The 27617-nt window shown below is 37.4% G+C and overlaps 1 protein-coding gene across 1 annotated transcript; it reads left to right on the top strand.

Moving 5' to 3' along the window:
* Positions 1-1211: 1211 nt before the first annotated feature.
* LOC109083670 (Na(+)/H(+) exchange regulatory cofactor NHE-RF1-like) lies at positions 1212-27328 on the top strand. Its single transcript, XM_042730622.1, has 6 exons — positions 1212-1894; positions 14663-14833; positions 16760-16913; positions 23694-23737; positions 24912-25037; positions 26012-27328. Exons 1-6 carry the CDS (start codon positions 1409-1411, stop codon positions 26156-26158), a joined length of 1128 nt encoding a protein of 375 aa, XP_042586556.1. The 5' UTR covers positions 1212-1408; the 3' UTR covers positions 26159-27328.
* Positions 27329-27617: the final 289 nt, after the last annotated feature.

Genomic DNA, 27617 nt, shown 5'->3' with positions numbered 1-27617 from the left:
ACTTGGCACCTGCACACAGTGCCAAAGCTTCCAGTACCTGGTTTAAGGACCATGGTATCCCTGTTCTTAATTGGCCAGCAAACTCGCCTGACCTTAACACCATAGAAAATCTATGGGGTATTATGAAGAGGAAGATGCGATATGCCAGACCCAAGAATGCAGAAGAGCTGAAGGCCACTATCAGAGCAACCTGGGCTCTCATAACACCTGAGCAGTGCCACAGACTGATCGACTCCATGCCACGCCGCATTGCTGCAGTAATTCAGGCAAAAAGAGCCCCAACTAAGTATTGAGTGCTGTACATGTTCATACTTTTCAGTTGGCCAAGATTTCTAAAAATCCTTTCTTTGTATTGGTCTTAAGTAATATTCTAATTTTCTGAGATACTGAATTTGTTTTTTTTTTCCTTAGTTGTCAGTTATAATCATCAAAATGAAAACAAATAAACATTTGAAATATATCAGTCTGTGTGTAATGAATGAATATAATATACAAGTTTCACTTTTTGAATGGAATTAGTGAAATAAATCAACTTTTTGATGCTATTCTAATTATATGACCAGCACCTGTATATGAATAACATGGATCATTTGGTAATGTGTATTACTACAGTCTGATGAGTAGCCTGCATTTGCTCCTTCAGAGGGCAAGAAACCCAAAAATCTGGCACGAGTAGCCTTCATAAATAAAAATGCAACAAAATATTGATTTGAATAGTCAAACTACATTTTTTCAAATTCCATTGGACGATATTTGATTGGAAAATGTTCTGCTTAGAAGTGTTGTTTACCTTGGTTTTGCTTTGTCTTCTATTTATCACACGCCTTATAAGATCTTCACTGACACTGATGTGAAATTTTGAAACCATTGTTGGCTTTGGCAAGAGGAATTGAAACCATAACTGCAGTTGCTGCAGCATTTATTTATATCATTTAACATGGCATTCATCATTTCAATATCTTTTTAAAATCGTATTTTATGTATGATAATCTATTTCCTTTGTCAAAGCAAGCTTCCAAAACTGGCAATTCCCAAGAGAGATGTCATTTGTGACTTGTGATCATGATGGCATTACAGTAAATAACATAAGTCGAAAGTGCAAAAAACAAGTCCCAGCTTTAACCCGAGTTCACCCTGCTTTCTCTTTGAGTGCGGAGAGCCATTAGAGGAGGAGGAGGAGGAGAAGGAGGAGTCACTCCTCCATGGGCTGGATTTGGATGCTGGTGTGCTGCCGATCAAACACTCGAACACTAGAACTTTCCCCTCATACTTTATCAACAACAAATCCCTTCATTTACTGAGGCCGAGCGTGTTAACATGCTTCATCCGTGAGCATCTGAGCGCAGGACTCTCATTTATCCTTCATTTCTATTTATTTGTCAGATTAAATCAACAGGTGACTCGCGTGATGCCCAGCCAGACTCTGCGCCCGCGTCTCTGCGTCCTGGAGAAGGGCGAGAACGGATACGGCTTCCATATGCACGGAGAGAAGGGCAAAAGCGGCCAGTTCATCCGCCTGGTGGAGCCCGACTCCCCCGCAGAGGTGTCGGGTCTGCGCGCCGGCGACAGGTTGGTGTTCGTGAACGGAGAGCGCGTGGAGAGCGACAGCCACCAGCAGGTCGTGGCGAGGATACGCGCGAGCGCCGGGAACCTGGAGCTTATAGTGGTGGACGTGGACACCGACCAGCTGCTGAAGAAACACGAGCTGAAGTGTTTGAAGGAGTTTGTCACGGAGGGCGTCCCGGTGCCCGAGTGTGATGATGAGGCCGAGATCAGCGACGAGATGATACGAGAGGACACGCCGCCGCCGCCGGTGCCGAAGAGGAACGGAGAAATCATTCCCGTTCACCTTCCCGCGGTGGAGAAACCCAGAACATCCGTGAGCTCAGAAACGGTGAGAGACGAGGAGAGCGCTCTGATTCAGAAGTACCGTGCTAATTTTAGAAGTAAAATATTAATAAGCAGGTTGTTGTGTTTTATACACTTATAGATTGCATACTCCTATTGTAAGTTTGTCTGACAGAAAAAATATGGTACTTATGAAGTTTTTAGCTCTTTTCTGTATACTTTAATGCATCATGCAAACGCGATTATGATAATCATTTATCATGGTATAATGCACATAAAGGATAAAGGTAAAGAAGTATGCTTAACTGTATACTTTTAACACTTGTAGTGGACTTCAAATCTTAAAAGTATATATATTTTTTATAGCAGAGACACTTTAATTACTTTCTTAATTCAGTTAAGTACACTTTTAAAAAGTCAAAGCAGAAGATTTACTAAGTTTACTAAGAGCACTTATTTTGATGTGTTGACTTGCATACTAAAGAAAGTAACTTTTTAAAAGTAAATAATTGCAAATTAAGCATTATAAATTGGTAATACCAAAAATATATTTAAATATAGGACATACAAGTTTCAATAGAAATGACATTAAAGTATATTTTACCACAATGAAACTATATACTAAGATGTACTTAAGTGCTGCTTACAGTAAGTGGGTCGAAAAGCACTCTGAACTTCTAAAGTTAAGCTAATTGTGTTTAAAATAAATTGAAACTAAACATTTTCATTTACTTACATTACATTCAGTTCACGCTTATGTATATTCTTTTTCATATTTGTAACTATGTTAAAAGTGTACTTCTTTTTTTCACAAGGGAAGTTATGTAATAAGAATCCACCACTGAAGAAAAAGTACTGGTTGAGCACTAATCTGAATATCGGGCCACATCTGTGGCATTGTAACACCCCTAATATATCAAAGTACATTGATATTAAATTTTTGTAAATATACTAGCACATTCATGCAAGTTTATACTAAAATATCTAGTTGTCTCGTATAACCCACTAAGAAAGTACTAAAGTACCATGCAAATACAGTACATTGTGAATGAATATGGTACTTGTTTATCAAAGTAATCACTTTAACATGGTACTGCCACAGTACTTTAAGTAAAGGTTAAACTTAACCCTAAACTCTAATCCTAACCCTAACCACATCACAGAAATATCAATCGGATTGATTTTTTGTCCATATGTGCAGTTGAAAAATTGCTTTAAGCAATTATAACAGTGTGCTATGACAACTGTGAAATACACACCTACACACTGTAGTGCACTTGGCAGATCACATACCTAGTGCTTCAGTCACTGACTGTGGGTGGCTGGCGTGTTTGAGGAGAACGTCCTCCACAGGAACACAGTTAGTGTTCTCACAGAAGACAAACAACTCCATTCAGCTTCGGTCCAGAGTAAACACAATTTCACACCACATCACACAGTTCCAGGATGTCTTGAGAACACTGTTACCTGGAACTCCATCATTTAAAGCTGCTCACCTGATGAACAGATCATCTCTGTGTTTCAGGGATGAAGGATTATATTTTGCTCAGATGAAGTGCAGCTGTCTGAGAAAGCTCTTGTTGTGTTTTTCTCACGCATGGCTCTGTTTTCTGCTATCTTGTGTGTGTGTGTGTGTGTGTGTGTGTGTGTGTGTGTGTGTGTGTGTGTGTGTGTGTGTGTGTGTACTGCTCTCATGATAATGATTTGCACATTACTCAAGGAGGAAAAAGGCCAGACTCCACAACAGCTGGGCTCCCCATGGTGACAGTCCTGTTGACCGCCTAAACCCCCTTTTCATTCCCATTTCATCTGCATAACCACATTACCCTCAATGCCCTTCTGGCATTATGCTCTCAGTGTGTGGATGCGTTCTGCACCTGTAGTGATCTTCTGTGTAATGTAGTGATGCACTAGTCTAAACAGTCTGATCGGATGAGGGCAGGTATGTATGAGGGATGCCACGAGAGAAAGTCTTCTCTGAGGGTCACATTGACAATTTTGAGTTCAGGCTGAAAGAAAAGCAAGATTCTGATACGTCAGAGACAATATGTTAAACTATATTTTAAACAATATAAGCCTCCAGTTTAGTTATGTTGGTTAATTTTATTGACAAACTGGACTTTTTGTACTATATGGGTATATATACCCATAGCTGAGGATCAAAAATATTCCATATAGTTTCTTTAAAAAACAAGTGACTGTTACTCCTCCTAGAGCTTCCCTAGAGCTTTTGTCCATCAAATCCAACATTTAAGCAATCGCCTATACACTCGGAGAGAAAAAAGGTACATTGAGGGTTGTATCTTTCAATAAGGTGCACCATATTTACCCATAAATAGTAAATATTAGTACCTTAAAAGTACAGTACATATTATTACCTAAAGTGTACATGTTAGTACCTAAATTGTACATTTTGGAAGCTCTTGAAAAGGTTAACCTCGGAGACAGCGTTTGTACCTTTTTTCTGAGAATTTAATAGTAACGCTATAGACTAAAAGACCTACTCGTTATGAAAATAATATACTTTAACAGAATATACTCAAGTGTGAACTGAATGTAATGTTTTTGGGCCCTTAATTGCATTTAAATTACAATCTATTATAGTTTAAATTGATATTACATGCAGTTAGTTGAACCTTCTGACCCTCTTAAATAGGACTTAAGTACATCTTTATATGTAATTTCATAATTACTTCTGGTGTCTTTGAAATATGGTTAAAGTGTACTGCTGAATGTACTGACAAACATTTATGATAAACTCTTTCTATTGAAACTTATTTGTCATACATTTGTAATGAGGTAGTTTTTAAAATATATTAACTATTATATCAAATAACACACTAGAGTTCAAATTATAATCAAGTGCTTTACATGTGCTTTAGTATGTTGGTCAACACATCAAAATAATTGTAATTCTTAAAGCATGACAAAAGATTAATAACATACTTATTTATAACCTTTTATTTTACATTATTTAAAAAAGTGCACTTTGACTTAATTGTGTTAACACAGTAGTCTGAAAGTGAAATCTTTAAGTGCACTTAAGTGGCCTCTTATTTCATTAATATTATATTATCTGCAAATACAGTTGAAAAACAAACAAAAAAACATACTTTTATGGTTTGAAGTGCACATTCAATACAATTAAGCATACTTCTTTTTCTTCAAACTAGCCTTTTGTCAAGCCAACAATAAGTTTGTCTTGTTGTAGTTTAGTATTTGTGAGTACTTGTGAGACAAATGTAAATTTACATATTTTCTCCTTAGTTAAAAAGATTTAAAAGGAGTCACATTAGTGGCCTAGTAGTTAGTGCATGTCCTACTACATATTAAGTCCCAGTACTGTTCCCCCTACTTCTCCAAATCATTCCTGGTCAACTATAAAGTGGCAAAATAGGCAAAAATACATCACATGCTACACAGGACTCCACTTAGATCGGAGTTTATCCTCGGTTAAAGAACTACTCTTTAAAACCTGCTGATGTTGCAAGTTCTATCTTTTTGCTTTTGTGATCGCACAAGAGTTGTAATTCTCTTTGGTATTACAACAGGAGCATTTGAATGAGAAACTGAGAAAACCCGGGCTGTGTTCTGATGTTTTCATGACCACCACATGACTCTTCCCATAGTTTTCCATGTTAAGAGCCTGTTGCTTTCCTGTACTCCTCCGAGGGGAAGTCAGAATGAAATCTGTGAGGATAGCAGGGCTGTTTTTCGATCATGTTCAGATGACTGGTCTTACATAAGCCTTTTTCTCTGAGGCAATTACTTGCGTGGAAGTGCTTTTGTGTTGGGTTAAATTGACTGTGACTCTCCAGGTCAACTGCTGTTTCTTGCGTAACTCCTCTGTCAGGAAGAACTAGGGTACGTCATCCTGTGGCCGGGCACATTTACTCTGGAATCTCAGTGACCGGGCGAAATCCCTGATCTACTTCATATTAACTTGATGTAAAAGCAAGCTGGCACAAAAAGGACTTGGAGTCCTTGAGCCATCATGATCAAATGGCCATTTCTTGTGTAAACATGCTGGAGGCTGGGCTGGGCTAAATCCTGGGTATTTTTCAGAGGAGCCATCAACAAACATTGATTCAAAATGTTTAATGTAAGAACCTAGAACTAAGAACAGATTAAGATTAGATTAATTATATTGTTCCATTTTTTTTTTTTTTTTTGCATGAAATTCAGTACATTTTGATTTTGAGCTTTTAAATATAATCACATTTATACTGAAAACACTCATGGAGAGACAAGAACATGTGATCGGGGTGTTTTTGAAAGCAGATCTTCAAAGAGGCTGTAGTCAGTCTGTGGGAATCTGTTCTTGGAGCCGCTGGCAGAGCAGGCACTCCAGAAAGCTGTGAACGGTTTCCTCTGATTGTTTTCATGGATGTGCAGATATCACACTTCCCCTGTCTTTAAGCACTGATCTAGGAGCAGTGCTCCCACTCTTAATCTAAGAAACAAGAAGAACATCTGACTGGGGATCTGTCTTTATTAATTGCCAAGAAGTTCAGGGTCCAGAGAGGGTCCAAAGGAAATACTTTTGGTCTTGTGGTTGGATCCACTTAAAATTTAGTTTGTCTCAGTAAATATTCAGAAGTATTTGTAGTTGTAGTGTGGTCAGCAAAGCTTTTCTTTTCATGTAAATGGCTTTTCTTTGAGAACTTTATGCAACAAACTCTTCTCACTTTTGATGATTGTTTAGTCCGGCACTTTCACAATAGAGCTTTTGGTCTGTTTGACATCAGCAAATGTTTTGTTTGGTTGGCATGAAACCAGTTTTGCAAAAGCTGGTGTGCACCAGTGAACTGAAACTAGGTGAAACTCAGGTCAAAATAATTTTAACCATCAAAATAACCAGTTTTTTTTTATTCTCATTGATCCATGTCAGTTTGATTTACCAGCATCTGGTAACGTTCTGTCCTAGATCTGTAGCTTTTTGACCTGCTACATTGTTGTCAGTTTGAAAGCCAAGGATTTAGAGATCAAATTGCACTGTACCTTTAATAAACAAACACCAGTCTCTGTGTGGAATGACCTGAAACGGATTATTGTTAGCATGTAAACACAGACTGTATAGATGGAGGTGGGTGGGTGCAGGTTCCTCTGAAGGTATTCGGGATTGCTTGTGTGTGTGTGTTCTCTGTCTAGTGTCCAAGGGAGGAGATCTGATCTTTTTGTTGTGAGAACAGGCCAAACCCACCTCACACTCATAGACAGGTCAGTGGTTTTGGATGGCTGGTCAGAGGAAGGGCAGGTGAAGAGTGTTTTTTCCTCTTGGGGTTTGTGGATGGAATCTACTCTGGAAATAAGCTAAAACTTTTATTGAAGAAAGTCTGACTTGAAATGGCAAACTTTATTAATCTAAAATAGATTAGTATCCTCACTATGGCCAATCACACTGCTACAAGCACAGAAGCATGTAAAGAGCTTGTGTAGACCAGTTCATGAATACATGCATTACAATGTGTTGAGACAGAGGAGATAATTAACTAAATAATTGGTCCAACAGAGTGTATGTACATCAAAATGTGGAAGGGGCCATGTATCGAACCCTGAGGTACCCCGAGTGGGTTTCTGATGTAATTTAGGATGTTTTCTTACTGTTTGTATTTTAGGGTCAGAACCTTATGGTTGCGTCATCAACACGAATACTGTCATGAGCCAGACTTATTAGGAGACAATTCTAGTTTTACTGAAATGACTCAATAACACTAGTGTAAATGTGTCCTTAGACACTCCTCCCTTACAGGATACCACAAAGGATATGCCCATAAGTTGGGAATCAGACCAGTTGAGTGGATGGAGAGTGATAGATTTGCTCCCAGAGATGAGGAATAGTCTCTGTTCTCTCTGGAGTTTAGTTAAAGACATAATAGGGCTCAGTTGTGGGATATGTTTGTATATTTAATAGCTCTGATACCATTCCGGGAGAGTACAGTAATACACCACCTGTTAGCAGAACAAGAGTACAAGTTCATTATTGACTCATGAACACACACTGTTTGTTTTTGTTTTACATCAGCTGTAGTCTTGTAGCCTAGAGCTGGGTTAGCTTGACAGTGAGGTTGATCATTTGCAGACCATTTAGTCTAATATGGGTGAACTTTGGACCCAACAGGGCGAAATGAAGCTGTGTGAATGGAAATATTTTTCACCTTGTTGAGAAACATCTTTAATACTTGTGGAAGCTTTAATTTGTCTCATCAAGCCTTTATATCTTAGCACAGATGTAACTTGTGTTATACAGTGACCATGTGGAGATCAGTCCACTGTAATACGTGCAGTTCATCTACAGGAAGTTTACTAGGGAATTATTTATATATTAGGGCAATGTGTAAATATTTGTTGTCCGATGGTTTACTTTTCAGTGTATCCTAATAAACTGTTGGTCAAGATTGTTGTATTAGAAAACCTACAGAATATAGTTGCCACAACCCATCTACCATACAGTATGTGTCTACAGTAGATTATACGGTGTTATTCAACCCTGTTTAGAGATGGTGTATAGACACCAACGTTTTGGATGTCTCCCTTATCTGGCTCATCCATTTCAAGTCTTGGAGTCTCTGCTAGCAAGCTGAGTTGAATCAGGTGTTAGACAGAGCTTGAAAATAGGATGTTGTGCCTGTTTGTGTGCCACAAAGAACAGAGTTAAGAAACACTGGTATAAACCACCACAAATCTATCCATTCATTTTCCAAACCGCTTGTCCTATGTAGGGTCTTGATGATGCTAGTGTCTATCCCAGTATCACGGGCTGTAGACAGGGAATAAATAGTGTTGTAGTACTCCAGACAATACCAGACTCAGACTCAAGTCCATCTCAAGTCCAAGTCTGGTTGACACTGTGAAACACCCTGAACCGAGGTGGGAGGGCCACTGTCCTGCAGAGTTTAGTTCTAATCCTAATTAAACACACCTAAACCAGCTAATCAAGGTCTTCAGGATTACCAGAAACTCCAGGCAGGTGTGTTTGGGGAGGTTGGAGCTGAATTATGCAGGAAATTGGCACTCCAGGAGCGGTATTGGACACTCCAGGGTGGGATGGATGGCAAGTCAATAAAAGGGCTAATATACACACTCACAAACTTATATTCTGGATTGTGGGAGAAACCCATGCCAATATGGGGAGAACATGCAAACTGAATGTAGAACAACCTCCTGGCTAAGACAGGGCTCACTCCACCAGGACTGTATTTTCAAGTATGTAAGAAATACAGTGGTGACTGAAGAGACATTGATGGCATGATTGTAGAATTGTAAATGGTTGATAAGCTTGTCACAGTCTGAACAGGCAGCTACATACTAGCGCTCCTTTGCTAAATGTGTGCCTAGTCAAAGCTAAATGCTTGCATAGTATTGGGTACAGTCATTTAAATAAGCAAAGCTAATAATTATGGCTGGTTTTTGGGCTTTATGATTCACTGTGTATGGTATGTAATTTTCTGGGCAATCCTTTATCACTGAATCAGCAGTCAACAAGATTTCAGTTCAGCTTCTCCTTTAACATCAAATCAGCTGACACAGTTTACTAAATATGATCTTGCTGTGTCATGAAATTTTCAGCTGTGAGAAAATTTTCATGGACACTTTGGAGACTGAAGAAATTGCTTGTATGGCTGCATAAAAAATGATCTGCTCTTTGTCTGCATCAAATGTTATGTAATAGATACAGTAGGTTCTGATAAATAAAAGATCTGATAAATTTTAGTTCTTTAATTCTAATGTATCAAAAAAAAAAAAATTCTGGATGGTCTGTCTAATGTGCATTTGGAGTGTATGACAATAAGATGAAATGAAAATGAAAAAGTATTGTGATTAATTTTTCCAGATGGCTTCTTCTGATATTTTTCCATTGCTTTTCTTACTTGAACAGCCTGTTTCAGATAACAGTACATCATGTCTGTGCATTGGAGGATTTGGACGTTGTGATACAGTATGTGTAATTTTCTCTGTTGGGCCTGAACAGAGATTTACTTTTGTAATATGCATATTTTCTTGGATTTTGACTGATTTAACCTCAGCAGTGTTTCATTAACACTATTCATTGGTCCCCCATTAAACTCCAAGTAGTAAAGCAACCCAAAATATATACCAACTCCCTCCATGTTTCAGAGTTTGGAAGAGCTTTTGGTGTTGGCAGTTGCAGTGATTGTTTCGGGTTGGCAGTGCTGATCTCAGGTCAAGGCTGGGGTTGTGTACACAGGATGTTCTGTGGAAGCCAAACCTTGGTTCCTCCCATTTTCATTTCAATGTTTCCTCCTCACAAGATGGACAGGCTTTTGTGATTGCAGCAGATTCCTCAGATTCCATGCCCTCTCTGAGATTCCTCCGCATGAGATGCACAACACATTCTCTGTTGAACTGATGATGTGGCCCGTGGCCCGTGGCCCAGCATGGCAGCAGAGCATTTACTGTTGAGGCTGAGCAACAAAAAAAAAAACAAAACAAATGGGATCAGACATTTAATTTTGTTCAGGCGATTAATCAAAATTGTGATATGGCTTATGAAATCACTGCAATTTAAATATAAGCGTGGCATGGTGTTCATTTACACACGAGCAGCTGATGATCCGGTGTTTCAGCATCTCAGAGGGGCTCGGTTCACAGTAAATGCTGCTCCACATGAACTCATTTCTATGCAAAATAAAAGCTTTAACAAATTTGAAAATACACATTTTTTTTTTTAAAGAAAGGCATAAATGTTAGTATTGTACTATTGTTCTGAACAATACAATTATTTTTAGTAAATAAATGTTTTGTTAAATAAGTTGATAGTTTTATTACAACAGTATAATTTTGCTTGTAATAATGATCATTATTATTTTATAGTCATAATGAATGTGTCAAAATCAGTGGGAATGTGGCCTATGATAACTCAAGTGGAAAGATTTTAACTGTTCACTTTATGGTTACTGACAGAGGTTTAGTTTTTGTAAAGTGTGCATGTCTAGGCATCAGCAATATGGCATGGTAAATATTTGCCAAATCACAGTTAAAAAATTTTATCAGAAAAATCACACCAAATCATTCTGCCCTAAAAGAATGGCTCCCTAAAAGTCATCGTCCATCTGTTCCATTCATCAGTTCAATAAATGAATGGGTGGCCCAATAGGTGATAAAGTCCTGTATATTATAAGTGTGCAGTGTTGATGTCTGCCGCTTTAAAGCTGTGTGGATTTCTGATTCCATTCATTAGCTGGAAAATGCATCCTGAAAGTGATTCCAACAATATAGTTCCTCTGTTTTGTTATTAGAACCATTCTAAAAACATTATAGTTAATGTTATCATCCTTGGCGTGAACAGGACTTAATTTTTTTAAAACAGACATATTCGTACGGAGCCCCGCACATGACATGCAAGAAAAAATAAATAAAATCGTGCACACGATTTACTAATCCATTCCCTCAATTTGCTAATTTGTTCCCTCGATTTGCTAAATTGTGCGCACAATTTACTAATTCATTATGTCGTTATAAAAATTGTGTGCACGATTTAGCAAATCAGGGGAACGAATTAGTAAATCGTGCACACAATTTATAAATCGAGGCAACAAAAAAGTAAATCGTGTGCACGATTTAGCCTACTATTTTTTCCTGCATGCCATGTGCGGGGCTCCATATATTCAAGTCAACTGGTGAAAAATTCAAAATATGTATCGCAGAAAAACAAAATATATTAAAAATCTGTCTTCTACGTAACCAAATGTTATTTCAAAGCATTTGATCCACATTTACATAATCCACTGTAAAAAGTCTGATTGATTTATTCAAGTGGGCAGAATGATCAGGGCCGGGTTTCCCGATAACGATTAATCTTAGAGCTTAAGAGCGTTTTCTACGAGTAATTTTACGATCATTCGTTATTGTTTCACGTGCGTTTCCCAAAAATGCACGTAAAGCAATCCCACGTAGCTGTGTTTTAAGTGCTTCTTAGGAGTCGCTATCCGTTTATCAAGTGCTGAAATGTCACCTTCTAGAATGGCTCATAATTGTAGTACACCATCGTTTATTGACGTTAACATAATGCTGCTTTCCAGCCAGACAACTCTGATATAATAACTATAATACAATACAAATATTATCTTATATTATAGTGTATAATATTAATATATTTACATAATAATATATAATATACTTTATATACAGTACAGAGAGAGAGACGTTATTTCCGGGTCTAATACATAGCTGGTTTTCGTGCACTTCAGCAAGTCATTGACATTTTTTTCCCCCAGTCTTTGAAGCATTTCCTACTTTACTTCTTTTATTCGTTTTTGTTTTTTTTCTTTTTTTATTTTGTTCAGTCATTTAATTTAGATGTGTATTTAATTTTTTTTTGCCCCTTTTAATTATTTCATTTATAAATTAATAAAAAAATTTAAGAAAACAAGTCATAAAGTGTACAATAAAGCACAATCAAATCCTTATATTATAATCACATTGCACTTGAATCAAGTTAAAGGTGTAATCTGCCGATTGTCCTGCAGGTGACCGCATAAATCCGTCTTCTTACGATGCACTTAGGGCTTTACTATTACTCCAGAGCACTCGTAGATCTACGATGATTTTCAAGAGCTACTTAAGTTACGATGCTTTTGGGAAACAGACCGTAATATTAAGATCAGTCGTACCATCGTTTTTACGAACTTCTTAGGCTTACGAAGCTTTTGGGAAACTCAGCCCAGATCATGTTGTGATTTATTTAAAGATTTCAGAGTGGAGGTTAAAATGTGTCTAAAAAGCAGCAGAACTATTCATCAGCGCAGGTTACACCCCTCATACTGATCACGATGTCCACCCATCCTCAGGGCAGAGCGCCAGGCTGACGGCTCTGTGATGGAGCGTGTGAGTTGTGCTGTGGTTCAGGGTGGATGAAGGCGGGTGGTGTTCCGCATTGTTTCTGACAGTGGAAAGCAGGTGTGGTCCACAGGAAGTCCAGCTTTTCCTGCGCTTGAGCCTAACAGAGAGGAAATGCTGGCGTAGTGCTGTGTGAAAGAGTGAGAATGCTGGAGGACGTTTTTGTTCATCCTGTTTTTATATTTTTGCTTATATTTGCAGTCATATGAACAAATTGCTGACGTATTAAACTTTGGATCAGAAAAGTGTGATATTGTATGGACAGTCCCTGACAGCCTCGTTTTTGTTTGTGTTAAACTAAATATGCCACCTACCCTGACTTAGGTTTATTGTACCTACCAGGAAAGTGAAATTGTTTCCCCTTACAATAAAGGGTGTAATTACAAACCTACCAGTGTTGAAATCTGTTTTTTTTTTTCTTTTTTTTCATTTGGCTAAATATAATCAATGGTGCATTAAACACAAATAGTAGTTTGAATCTCTGTCCAAAAAAAACTATAAAAAGACCCAACTTGGAGCGGAAGGGTGTTATTTTCCTGGATGACAATGCGCTGTACGTGTGCTGTGTGAGAACAGTGAGGGGCGGCTCATAATCAGGTGACCTCATCCTGCATGCTGTCCACTTCCATCACATTCAGGACAAAGGGAAAACATCCTTCTGTCTGGGTCTATTCCTCAGTCCAGCAGGACAGGACTGGAGCCCGTAATAAAACCCTTATGAAAATTAAGTGCACTTAATTGTGTTGAATGTGCTCTACAAGTCTACAGTTTTATTTATTTTTGCTGTTGTTGTTTTTTCTTCCATTTACTGTTGTATAGCTTTTTGTTTGTCTATGTTGTTCCGTATGTTTAAAAGACCATGAAATAATAATAAAAAATGTGATTAAAAATATTAAGTAAACCGTACTTGCAGGTACTGTAATATAAAAATAATGGAGAAAAAGGCACTTAAGTGTACTTTCATGACTTAAGTACACTTTTAAAAACTGCCCTTTGTAAAAATGTCGAATTAAAAGGTTTACTTTAAAGTAGATTTTAAATTATGTTTTAATGACCTTTTGTGATGTTATAAAGACGTACACATACACTTAGTTTAATGTGTTGACGGACATACTAAAGCATGTGTAAAGTACCTGATTATAATTTTGTTAAATTTCATTTGTTATTTGATATTACATTTGCAGTTAATATAGTGTATTTTAAATGTACTAAATTGCATCTTGATGATTACAAATATGTAATTACAAATATATGTAAATATAATAAAAAAATACAAATATAAATAAATATGTTATGCAAGTTTATATATAATAGAAATTATATGCTTGTTAGTACATTCAACAGTATATTTAATCACCATAAGACAGTAGAAGTAATATGAAGATGTGTCCTTGGTCCTACTTAGTGTTGCTCAAAAAACAAATAAATACACACAAAATATATATTTAATATAAATTTTAACATTAATACATGTTATTTTTATTTGTATAAACATTACAAGAAAACATTAGATTAAATCCACATTTAAGTTTAGGCATTAAGTGCTCTTTTTTGTGCCTTATACAGTGATTTGGATTTGGTCAAGGGCCAAAAACATAAACACAGACAATATGCTTAGACTGTGTCTTAAGAGCTAGTCTGACCAGCTAGCACTTGTCAATGAGTAAGAGTCTTACTTTTCAGATTCAAATAGACCAGTCTACCTATTTATGTAAATGATGGAAAAAAATAATTAGATGATTAACTTGGAAGACTAGACTAAGCAGTAACCAGCCTCAGGATTTAGTGAGGCCTTCTTGGAGTCTGAGGTTAAGGACTTATGCACTTTAAGATACTATACAAGACGATAACCTATAAGATGAAAGGCACTGTCAATGAGATGCCAAACTTCCTGCATTGCTGTGGCACGTGCTTGTGTTTCATTGTGCTGATGTTGTGTTGTGTCTGTCCTGAAGACTTGAAGACCCAGCTCAGACCCCGGCTATGTGTCATTAAGAAAGGTCCCAGTGGCTTCGGCTTTAACCTGCACAGCGAGAAGTCCAGACCCGGCCAGTTCATCAGAGCTATAGATGACGACTCGCCAGCACAGAGGTCTGGCCTGAGGCCCAAAGACCGCTTAATACAGGTACAGAGACACATTAGACGTGTTCCTAACCAAACACAGACACACTTAGGAACACGCAGCACGCTTTAGCAAACTATAACTGCTATGAAATGAATTATAGTTTACATTTGAGCACTTTAGAGTGCTTTTTTGACCCCCTTAAGGAAGACTTAAGTACATCTTTATGTATAATTTCATAAATACTTCTATTGTCTTTGAAATATGGTTAAAGTGTACTGCTGTAATTTCTATTGAAAGTTTTATGTCATGTATTACATTTAAAATAATTAACTAATGTTGAATAACACACTAGAGTAAAATCATAATGAAGTACTTTACATATGCTTTAGTATGTTAGTCAGCACATCAAAATAAGTGCACTTCAGATTGTTCATTTGCACTTCCTAGTAAAGAGTTACACTACCCATCAGTTTCAAAGCATGATGTGACGTGACATGACCTATTTCAAATTTGTATAGAATTCGGCTTTGGGCTTAAAAAGAAATTAATATCCAGTGATTTGCATTTTAGACACAACATTGTCAATCGTGCTCTATTTTTTTTGCTCTATTTCAAGAACTGTTGTGCATCTCTGATCAACACACAATGGTGTTTTGTTCCTGAACGGATTCGAATACGTAATCATTTTGTAGACAATGTAAATAATACTGAAAATAAAGCACAAGTAGGTGTTTTTTTCTGTGAGGTTTTCTCTGTCCTGTTGTAATTCTTGAGTTTAGCCGCTTCATCCGGAGCGAGAGCCACAGAAAGGCCACAAGTGAAGGGAGGGAAGGAAGCAGAGGGAGGAGAGAGATGGAGGGGTCTTTGTTGTCCCAGAGGGGGCCTCTTACTGCGGGCCGGGCTCTTTGTGTTGGACAGGCAGCTATTGTTCCTGCTGAGCGCACATTGTCCGTTTCCTCTCGGAGCCTGGGCTCCACTAACAGACACACCCTCATTCCACATATAGACCCACAGAGAGAGACGGAGAGAGCTGTTCCCAGAGCTCCTGTATATTTACACTCTGGCTTGTCATTCTTGAAGTTATGCAGCATGAATCACCTTCTACTTTTTGTTGTTTCAAAGAGGAAAGAAAATATGAGGTTAGAAAAGCTGAAGAGTGAGTAAGGAATGACAGCATAGCAATCACGGCAAACATGCAATGCTTCAGTGTTTGTGAATTAAAGGCACAGGATGTCCTTTCCTCGGACAGCAGGAAAGCAGACTGATAATATTGAAAAATGAATCCTTGCTTTGATAAACACTTTCTTTGTTGGAACAATGCAGATGTGAATAATGCATCTAAAAAAAGATGTCAGTGCAGTGCTAAAAAGTGACCGTTTTTCTTCATTTGACAATGAGAAGCAGTTATCCTGGCTGATCTTCAGTTAATTAAAATAAGGAAATCTCAATTGCTGACTGAGTTGCATACTACTCATACTACATATTCCTGCTATTTCTACAGCATGTTGTATACTGTGCATAGTATATAATGGTCTATATACATGGAATACAATGAATCGTAATTCTTGCACATTCACAGAAAACAGCTTACTTCCACTTTCAAATATAAGGTGGATGGTATACTACTACTTGAAATAAATTTCACTGCATACTATATACTTAGTATACCCAGTCTCTTTTTTTTAACACTTAAAGGCATAGTTCAACCAGAAAATCTCAATTCTTTTAGCATTTACTTTCATGTCATTCCAAACCCATAAGACTTTGAAACGTCGTTCATTTATTTTAAATGCGTCAACATTTTGGTGGAATTCAAAGGAGGGACAGAAATCTCTCAGGTTTCATGAAAAGTCTTGAAACTGGGTTTGGAACGACATGAGGGGGAGTAAATGATGACTGAATTGTATTTTTTGGGTGAACTATGCCTTTATGTGTGAGTCAGTTAGTCCTGTGTGTGTCTTCAGATGTGTCATTGTTTGTTCTCAGGTCAATGGGGTTTTGATGGAGGGGAAGCAGCATGCTGAGGTGGTGGCTGCTATTAAAGCCGGAGGTGACAGCACGACACTCTTCGTCGTAGATCCAGACACAGATGCTTTCTTCAAGAAGTGTCGAGTGACGCCCACTGCAGAACACCTCACAGGTACAAAACTCTCACCTGACACAAGATATAAAGTAAAACTGTTTTGTGAAAGAAGATTTCGACAGGTTTCCAGCAGCTGTAAGTGTCACGCTGCCTCTAGGTGGCGTCTGACACAGAGTCATTGTCTGGCAGGGGTCACTCAGACATGCGTAACTGCTTTTTCTCTGGTCTCTCACACTGCACTGGTTTTGGGTTTCCTATTAAGCAATTTAGTTTGTCTCGTTGTATCACTCAGTGCCAAGGATCTCCAGTGAAAGTGCAGTGCCAACGGCAGTCATGGAAACCAAAAGTTTGTGTGTGTGTGTGTGTGTGTGTGTTTATGTTTGACACAAGATTAGCCATGAGTGAGTGGAGACAATGTTTACTCATTTTATTTACAGAGCAAGCGTTTGGCGTCAGCACTAGTGGAAACTTGCATTAGCTGCTATCGCTAATATCACATTTAATCAGTTCAATCGTAGAGACTGAGTGAAAATGGGAGGACTGAGCAGTCGAATGTTTTAGATGTCTCAGGTATTGCTGTTCTCACCGAGGATCATTTTATACTCATGACAAGTCTGTTTTCTGCCAGAATCACACTCTTTATCTGTGATTCGATGTGAATAGTTCTTTTCAGTTCACAGTCAGGCCGTGGGATTAGCTGTCACACTCTACATTAGACTAGCCGAAAACTGGGAACACTGTCCCAGGACCTGTGACGAGGGGCCCACTAGGGCAGTGTTGCATTTCCATAACAGGAAAGTTACTTTTAAAAGTAATGCATTACAATATTGCGTTACTCCCTAAAAATGTAACTAATTGCATTTTCTAGTTACTTTTTATGGAAAGTAATGTGTTACGTTATTTTTGCATTACTTTTTCTCATCTGGGCTGGGCTTACTTGTTTGTTTTTAATATATAAAGTTTTGTAAAAGTCTTTTCACACCAAAAGTGAAATGAACAAGCCTCAGGCTGAAGGAAATGTAAATTCACATCTGAACAGTAGAGGGCGCAGCTCAAAGAAACCTTTCAGCTGTGCTGCTATTCTGGATTAAGAATAAGACACAGGAGAAGAAAGTTCAACACTCTTCAGCAATTAAAAAAAATGAAACACAAATGTGTTTATCTAAAATAATTTTTGCCTTTTTAGTGTGGTTGAATTGGATCATCGAAGGTCAGCAGCAAAGACATTAGTTATTAGAATAGGATTAAATACATAAAGGATATTTGTGTTATTTTAACATTTAATTATTACAGGTTTGCATCATATTCTGAGTTTGCATTTCACTGTTTTTATTAATTTTGAGGAATACTGAATCTGTTTTTTGTGCGACTGAGATATGAGTAAATGCATGTTCACATTTAGTCCAGAACTACAATAAGCATCATGTTCACATTTAGTCCAGAACCACAGTAACATCAAGTTCACATTTAGTCCAGAACTACAATAAGCATCATGTTCACATTTAGTCCAGAACCACAGTAACATCATGTTCACATTTAGTCCAGAACTACAGTAAGCATCATGTTCACATTTAGTCCAGAACCACAGTAACATCATGTTCACATATAGTCCAGAACTACAATAAGCATCATGTTCACATTTAGTCCAGAACTACAATAAGCATCATGTTCACATTTAGTCCAGAACTACAGTAAGCATCATGTTGACATTTAGTCCAGAAGTACAGTAACTTCACGTTCACATTTAGTCCAGAACTACAATAAGCATCATGTTCACATTTAGTCCAGAACTACAGTAAGCATCATGTTGACATTCAGTCCAGAACTACAGTAACATCACGTTGACATTTAGTCCAGAGCTACAGTAAGCATCATGTTGACATTTAGTCTAGAACTACAGTAACATCACGTTCACATTTAGTCCAGAACTACAGTAAGCATCACGTTGACATTTAGTCCAGAACTACAGTAACATCACGTTCACATTTAGTCCAGAGCTACAGTAACTTCACGTTCACATTTAGTCCAGAACTACAATAAGCATCATGTTCACATTTAGTCCAGAACTACAGTAAGCATCATGTTCACATTTAGTCCAGAACCACAGTAACATCATGTTCACATTTAGTCCAGAACTCCAATAAGCATCATGTTCACATTTAGTCCAGAACTACAGTAACATCATGTTCACATTTAGTCCAGAACTACAGTAACATCACGTTCACATTTAGTCCAGAACTACAGTAAGCATCATGTTGACATTTAGTCCAGAACTACTGTAACTTCACGTTCACATTTAGTCCAGAACTACAGTAACATCACGTTCACATTTAGTCCAGAACTACAGTAACATCAGGTTGACATTTAGTCCAGAACTACAGTAACATCACGTTCACATTTAGTCCAGAACTACAGTAACATCACGTTCACATTCAATCCAGAACTACAGTAACATCACGTTCACATTCAGTCCAGAACTACAGTAACATCACGTTCACATTCAGTCCAGAACTACAGTAACATCAAGTTCACATTTAGTCCAGAACTACAGTAACATCACGTTCACTGTTAGTCCAGAACTACAGTAACATCACGTTCACTGTTAGTCCAGAACTACAGTAACATCACGTTCACTGTTAGTCCAGAGCTACAGTAACATCACGTTCACATTTAGTCCAGAGCTACAGTAACATCACGTTCACATTTAGTCCAGAGCTACAGTAACATCAAGTTCACATTTAGTCCAGAACTACAGTAACATCACGTTCACTGTTAGTCCAGAACTACAGTAACATCACATTCACTGTTAGTCCAGAGCTACAGTAACATCAAGTTCACATTTAGTCCAGAGCTACAGTAACATCACGTTCACATTTAGTCCAGAGCTACAGTAACATCACGTTCACATTTAGTCCAGAGCTACAGTAACATCACGTTCACATTTAGTCCAGAGCTACAGTAACATCATGTTCACATTTAGTCCAGAGCTACAGTAACATCACGTTCACATTTAGTCCAGAGCTACAGTAACATCACGTTGACATTTAGTCCAGAACTACAGTAAGCATCACGTTCACATTTAGTCCAGAACTACAGTAACATCACGTTCACATTTAGTCCAGAACTACAGTAACATCAAGTTCACATTCAGTCCAGAACTACAGTAACATCATGTTCACACAGCACACACAACGCCGCTGCACTTACTCCCCGGTTTCTCTCAGCATGAGGACAGGAGAGCTGTCAGTCAATAAATGGGAAAACAAGTAAAGTAACTCAGATATTTCATTGTAAATTAAAAAGTAATGAGTTACTTTACTTGCTACTTGATAAATAAAATCTGATTAAGTAATTTGCGTTACTTGTAATGCATTACCCACAACACTGGTAATAATGGCACATCTGATTGAATGGATGGCAGCCTATAGCTGAGTGTGAGGATATGTAGGAGTAAAAGGGTTCAAAAATGAATGTTTGTCATCATTTACTTAGTTCATATTTGTTCTTAAAAAATGCTGCATCATCTTACTGAATTATTCATTTTGTTTAAAAATAAATTAGCATATGCAGGAATTTGCACAAGCCAACATTTACAAATGTTTAAAGGGGTCCTATTATGCTTTTTTCCTTTTCAACTGTCTTTGGTGCGTAATGTTGTTTGTGCATGAAAAAGATCTGCAAAGTTACCAAAGCACAAAGTCACTCCAGAGGGAGGCAATGTCTATATCAGTAAGCACTGTTTCTGAACTCCTTCAAACAACTCAACATGCAGTCTTGAGTTTTCTTTTGGGAATGTATGTCACAATATTAAATAAAACATACGAATATCAGAAATTTATACTAACAAGGCTTTTTAAACTCATACAAATAATAAACTTTTAATAATGATGAGGAACTGCAACTTCACCTGCGATAGAGATGATAATCAAAAGAAACACTGGTTTTGTTTGTTGTTACGGTAGTAGGCAAGGCCAGGGTTGCCAGGCTTTCACAACAATACCCACCCAGTTGCTACCCAAAACTAGCCCAATCGTGTTCTGGAGGGTAAAATACAAGTTTTTGGCAGGGTTCCCCTGGTACAATTCACATTCCAGGGGTCACTCCAACCTGCGGACAGGAAAAACATCTTCTCTTCTGGAAAGAGGGTGGGGAGCAGCAGTTATTTGCATTTAAAGAGAGACACATGAAAACAGTTCATTTTTGTTTCCACCCAAAAGGGGGCTTTTACAGCATAATAAATGATCTGTGGTGTATTTTGAGCTGAAACTTCCCAGACACATTTTGGAGACACCTAAGACTTCTTGTAAAAAGGATATAATAGTACTCCTTTAAAAGTATTATTCAGTCTTAATGTTTGTATTGTATTTATGCAACCTTACTGCAGTTTCACTGATACACTGAATAAGCAGCAGTCATACAACATGCTTCCATGGACAGACCCTGGACTATCATGCACTTTCCAACCTAATACACTTACTTCTCAGCACTGAAAGTAGTAAAAAAAAAAATAGTAGTAAAACTACAAAAAAAAAAATAATAATAATAATTTTTAAAGGGGGGGGGGCGTGTCCCTCTTTCTGCCTCATGGTGTGAGTAAGATAAAGAAGTAAGGCTGCATTTATTTAATTAAAATACAGTAAAACAGTAATATTGTGAAATATCATTACAGTTTAAAATTAGTGTTTTTTTTAATTTGTATTATGTTAAATGTAATTTATTCCTGTGATTCAAAGCTGAATTTTCAGCATCATTACTACATTCTTCAGTGTCATATAAGTGTCAAATCATTCTAATATGCTGATTTGCTCAAGAAACATTTCTTAATCAATGTGGAAAACAGTTGTGCTGCTTCATATTTTTGTGAAAATTGCTACTTTTTGTTACTACTCCTACTGTCTCTGCAGTATACAGTATATAGTTGACCTGCTACATTTGCCATAATTTGTAATGCGCTCCACGTGATTTTCCATTTCCAGTGTGACAAATGAAACAAATAGAATTCATGTCAGCCATCTTTTTTAACATCTATTTGAAACAAATGCCTAAATATGCTTATACAAAATTTAATTATGGATGCCAAGTCATATGACAACGATTTGCTGTTTTTTTTTTTTTTTTTGTAGAATAGTTATTATTTCTATTGCTACTTTTTTCCAAATGTGCAGGCAATATACTGTATATATATATATATACCGTGTATACTGTGCAGTATTCAATAGTAAGTAGTGAGATACAGTAGGATTCTATTTTCTACACAGCCGTACATTCAGCGGTTTTCTCTTCTCTCTCACACACACACTTCATACTCACTCTCTCTGTCTCTCTCTGCTGCCTGTCACCCAAATTTGGAAGCAGCATTTGTGTGGTTTCCAAGGTGCCGGTCTGGAGTGGCTCTCAGATTGCCGTATTGGGACTGAAGGGCGTCAGAAGTGTCCAAACAGCCAGTGATGTGTGTGTTTTGGGCCGATTGGGGGCCAGATGGATCTGAGCAGGGCTGAGTGTTATCGTATCTTCCCTGCAGTTTTCTACCACTCATGTAGTGTTCAGACGTCGGTAGAAAGATAGAAATTCTGACACAAGAAGACGGTAAGGGTGTTGGGATTATTTTTCAATTCTCTTATCTGCCTTACTAGTTTGCTGTTCTTCCTAAAAACCTTGTAGCCATCTGGTGGTAGGAACATTAGTATAGTTCTGAAATATTTAATATTATGTAAGCATGAAGTAATGCATAGTTTTTCATAATCTAGTCGATTACAATTGAATGTTAATGCAGAAAGTTGTAGTGTTTCTTGGTAACCATAAGCAACCTACAGTTACACTGCATCTCCACCGGTCACTGGTGCTTTGTTATGACCCTTCAAAATTAATCTCACTATTAACTACAACTTTTGCCTCAATAAACTCCTACTGTAATTGCTGCTTATTAATAGTTAGTAAGGTAGTTGTTAGTTTAGGTATGGGGTAGGATTAGGGATGTAGAATATGGTGGTTTGCTTTATAAATACTAATAAACAGCCAATATGCTAGTAAAATGCATGCTAATAAGCAACAAATTAATAGTGAGAATTGGTCCCTAAACTAAAGCGTTACCCAAGTTTCAACAGAAATTATATTCAAGTATTGTTTAGTTTACCATAAATGTTTTTCAGTACATTTGGCAGTACACTTAAAACATATTTCAAAGACAATAGGAATATAAAGATGCACTTAAGATGTACTAAAGTGGGTCAAAAAGCACTCTAATGTTCAGCTAATTCCATTTAATAAAAATTTTCACCTAACTGTAAACAGCTACTATTGTAATTTTCACTTAAATAACTTACAATTAAGTGCCCGAAAACATTTAATTAAGTTTGCACTTAAGTTTATTCTTTAAAATGTATTATTTCCCTAATAAGTGCTCTTTTTTAAAAGTATGTGTGCATTTTTTTTCACAAGCAAGTCTTGGCAGATCTCCACATACGTCTTTCGTCTCTCATGTCAGTTCATTTGGTAATGTGTAATCCACTATGACGGCCTCTAGACTTTGTTCCATATAGAATTGCGGGGGTCGGCAGGCATCCAGGTACCATGGCTCTCACCAGGGTGATGATGGTCATCTGAATAATAAATGAAGCACATACCTGTGGTACTGTATGTAACAGAGTCGACATCTGCTCACTGCAACACGAGAAGGAGTGAATGTCATACTAGCTATTCTCTAGGGGTCTGGAAGTGTCTTGTTTTATCTGTGCTTCCTCGCTGTCTCTGATGAGGAGCGTTAGAGTCCCATCTGAAGGATGCAGATGTACTAGGTTTGATCTGTGACTGACCCGTTCTGCTTCTCTCTGCCCGCAGGACCGCTGCCTGAACCTGTGGTCAACGGAGACATGGAGGACACGGTAAGACAACAGATCAGATGAATACAGAATACTAGCAGGCCATATTCAAGGGATAGTTCATCCAAAAACGTTATTCATGTCGTTATTCATGGTATCTTGAGGCTCGTTGCTTTAATAACATTGAGCATCATTGTCAAAATCGGGTTCATTAAATAATGTTAGTTTTCATTTAGTAAAAAACAAAGTTCTGGAATTTGATATTTTGAATCAATCTGGCTACAAATGAAATGTCAAACAAAACAAAAATCACAATTCGAAGCTGTTTTAGAACAAATAGAGTACATGGATATCGAGATCAATTTTTTTTCTCAGTTTTCAGCCATGTGCACTTTCCAGTTTGGGTTTAATTTGTTTTTCAATGTACTCGTTCCCAAATAAATACAGCAACTTGAGTTGTTTATGTTGACCTGTTCCTGAACTTGGGTTCTCACAGCAGGAACAAACACTAAAGCAAGTTTCTCAGAGGTCATTGGAAACCTTTGCATGTTTTGATATTAGACTATTACTGAAATATTAGCATATCGTTGTGTTTAGTGAAGTCAGCCCTCTAGACAAATATGAAGGGAAGTCTGTGTCTGTATTACACACTCATTTCTGATTGTGACAATGATTAAAGTCACTGCATGAAAGAAGCCCATTAGAGGTTGAAGATCAATCTCTTTTCAGAATTTGACAGGATTAATCTCTATCAGGTTTTAACGTTTTCAGTCAGGCTTATTCAAAAAGGCCTTTGTTGTTAATTGAACTGGTTTCATTTAACTGGTGCTTGGAGCTCATGGGTCATTTGTGTTATTTATGTATATTTATGGACAGATCAGGTACAGATAAGTTCAGAGCCTGTGTCTCCGGAAGAGAGAGACGCTGAGGACGGTTTCTATAAAGAGGGTTGTTGGGGAAGGTAAGAGGGATTCTTGAGGCTCTGGCTAATGGTTGACTTGGCAGGAGGTAATAAGAGGGCGCTGTCACCTGTCAGAGGAGCAGTAGTGATGCCTGGCTCATGCTGCCCAATCCTACAGTTAATGAAGCTCTGTCTCCAGCAGCCTGAGGCCCACACACTGCAGCTGCCATGCAGCACTTTACTGGCTCAAGTCTGACCCCTAGTGCACAAAGCCAAGCACTGAGCCTTAGGAGAGTCATACTATGGTGATCTGACATGTTACCGTCTGCTGTTCAGGTTAATGGAAATGTGGCCAAAGACGTGGAGCTGAAGGACTCAAAGTTATCAATCAGTCCGTCCCTATCCAATGCATCCTCCAATGCCTCCCTCACGACTCCGCCCACTGGGACTCCACCCCCTGAGGTGAGACTGACCTATGATGTTTAGAATTTCCTACATAAACAGAATACCCAGGTGACCTAGTACTACAGTTGCCAAAATATGCAGTATACTACAGAGCACACTGCACACTGGGTACTCAATCCCACAATGCAATGTGCTCAACATGAACTTTTCAGGGTTTTTTTCATTTCCTATGTGACGAATGAAGTAGAAGTAATATCAGCCATGATTTTTAATGACTTTTGTTTGACATATAGGGTTAAGATATTTTTTTACACAAAAATAAATAAAAAATGCAAAAATATTCTAATTTTAAAGATGTGCCACAAAATCAAACATGTATAATGTATTATACTCACAAAATAAGCATGCTTAAAGTACATGTGAGTTCAAGGATATTTTCCAAATGTACTTAATGTAATAAGTATACTAATATCAGTGTACTAATAGTATACTTGTAAGTCTACTATTTCAATATTTTTGGGGACTAAATTGGCCCATTTTTTAGTTTATAAATGTATAATTTTAGCTTAAATGTATATTTACATGTTTACATGTGCAACTATACTGTGAACTATATGATTCTAGTTCACTTTTTAGTTTATGAAAGTACTGAAGCATACTTAGTTTAATAGTTTTTATGCTGCAAGTACACTTAATTAAACATTTTTTGCAGGAGTAAACATAACGAGGTTGTGTGACGAATCTAGCATACTACTCTTTGACATTTATCATCGCATACTCTTTCACAAACTATTTTTAAAAATAGTAAGCCATATAAAGTATGTAAGTATTGTGTGGTAAGCAGCTGGTATTCCATTTCAAACATAACATAACATAAGTACCTTAAAGCACATCAACCTTCAACCATTAGGAATATATTTTAAATCGTTTCAAAAAACTCCACTGTCACTTGAGCACATGCTCGTAACACACTCTGAAAGTCACCATTTTAGGTTATTTCATGGGTTTATGTTTGTTTCTCCTCCTCTCAGGCTGTGGAGCCATCCATCAAAGATGCGATCCCAGAACTCAGTCTGTCCCTCCAGCAGGTGAAAGAGCGCGCTCACCAGAAACGCTCCAATAAGAGAGCTCCACCCATGGACTGGAGCAAGAAAAATGAACTCTTCAGTAACCTATAGACCTCTGGTCGTCCGTCCACCCATGTATCCCTCCATCAGCTTTGTTCAAGACTTGATGAAACAGAGAGTAGGCTCAATATGATGTATCTACAGTGTGTATATGTACACACAGATTTATATGTATTCAGAATTATGTATATTAATTACTAACAGATTATATTAGATTACATCAGCTACAGGGGAAATGGAATGTAACATTGTACAACTGTGATGTATTACAATCATTGGCTGTGTTCAGAAAGAAGTACTAACTTATAATATGACTGCTCACTGAAAACTGAAGTGTGTACTGTTTTAGACTATAGTAAAACAGTAGTAGTAGTGTTATGCTGTAATGCATACCGTGGTATTGTAGACTTTTGTCACACAACCACTACATTGCATGTTTAATTTAATGAGCAGCATCCAGTTATCATCTTGAAAATAAAGTTTATTTTGTATTAATTCAATGTTGTGTGAAAATGACTTTTAAAATTTGATCAAACAATAGATAAAACTTCCAAGTTCATTGGCAATGGAAAGCCAAGTCGCATTGCATTGTGGGATATTTCAGCAACTGTGCACACAATACATCACACAGAAGATAATATTATGTTAGTATGCTATTCTGAACAGAGCCATTGTTCCAAATCCAGCATGTTTGACATTGAGCAGATGTGATTCTGCCATGTGTGTTTCTGACTGATTTTTTTATAGCCACTCTCAGTTTCATTTCTCTTCCAATTCTGCTGAGATGCATTTCATTGTTTTATAATGAAGGACCGAATGAAGAGTGAAGAGAAGTGAATCCTAAACTCCTGACTATCAGCCAATGAGTGTGTTTGATGATTTTGAATGACTGAATATGTATAGTAATACGGCTTTCTATTATGAACAGATACAGTGATGCCCAAAAGACACTGAAATAGGCTATAATCTGCAATTAAGCATTTTGTATTAAATACAACATTAAATAGAAAAGGGATTGAGATGTTTGGAGCCCACTGGGTAAGGCTTTCTGAGACACCTGCTGTTTGTTTCTGTTTTCTCTCTCTCTGTCTCTCTCTATGTAGTACAGTGTTGGCATGTCATTACATAATCTGCACTTCTTGTCCTACATATGTCCACATGTGAATGTTATTTCTACATGCAACAATACATTTTGTTCAGAAAATATATTTTGGGAAATTACTCAGTTGTTGGGTCACAAATGATTCCAAGTTGCTCATTTGCTCCTTATGTGAAAAGGAAAATGCAACATTTTAATTCAGTAATCCTGGGGTTTTAAATGTGCACTCCTTAGTTTGTTACTAATTTTCATAGTTAAAAAAAGAAATAGTTTTTTTATGAATGCTGTACACTCACGTGACATTAAGACTGTGATCATAATAGTTTATATGAGAAGTTTTATAAAACGTGTTTTAATTGTATTTCGCCATGTTGAAACGACGTGATAAACGTCAGAGACAATCCTCACGCT

Source organism: Cyprinus carpio, chromosome A3 (assembly GCF_018340385.1).
Source record: "Cyprinus carpio isolate SPL01 chromosome A3, ASM1834038v1, whole genome shotgun sequence".
Classification (NCBI taxonomy): Eukaryota; Metazoa; Chordata; class Actinopteri; order Cypriniformes; family Cyprinidae; genus Cyprinus; species Cyprinus carpio.
The sequence above is the reverse complement of the archived record's forward strand: the minus strand, read 5'-3'. Positions and strand labels throughout refer to the sequence as shown.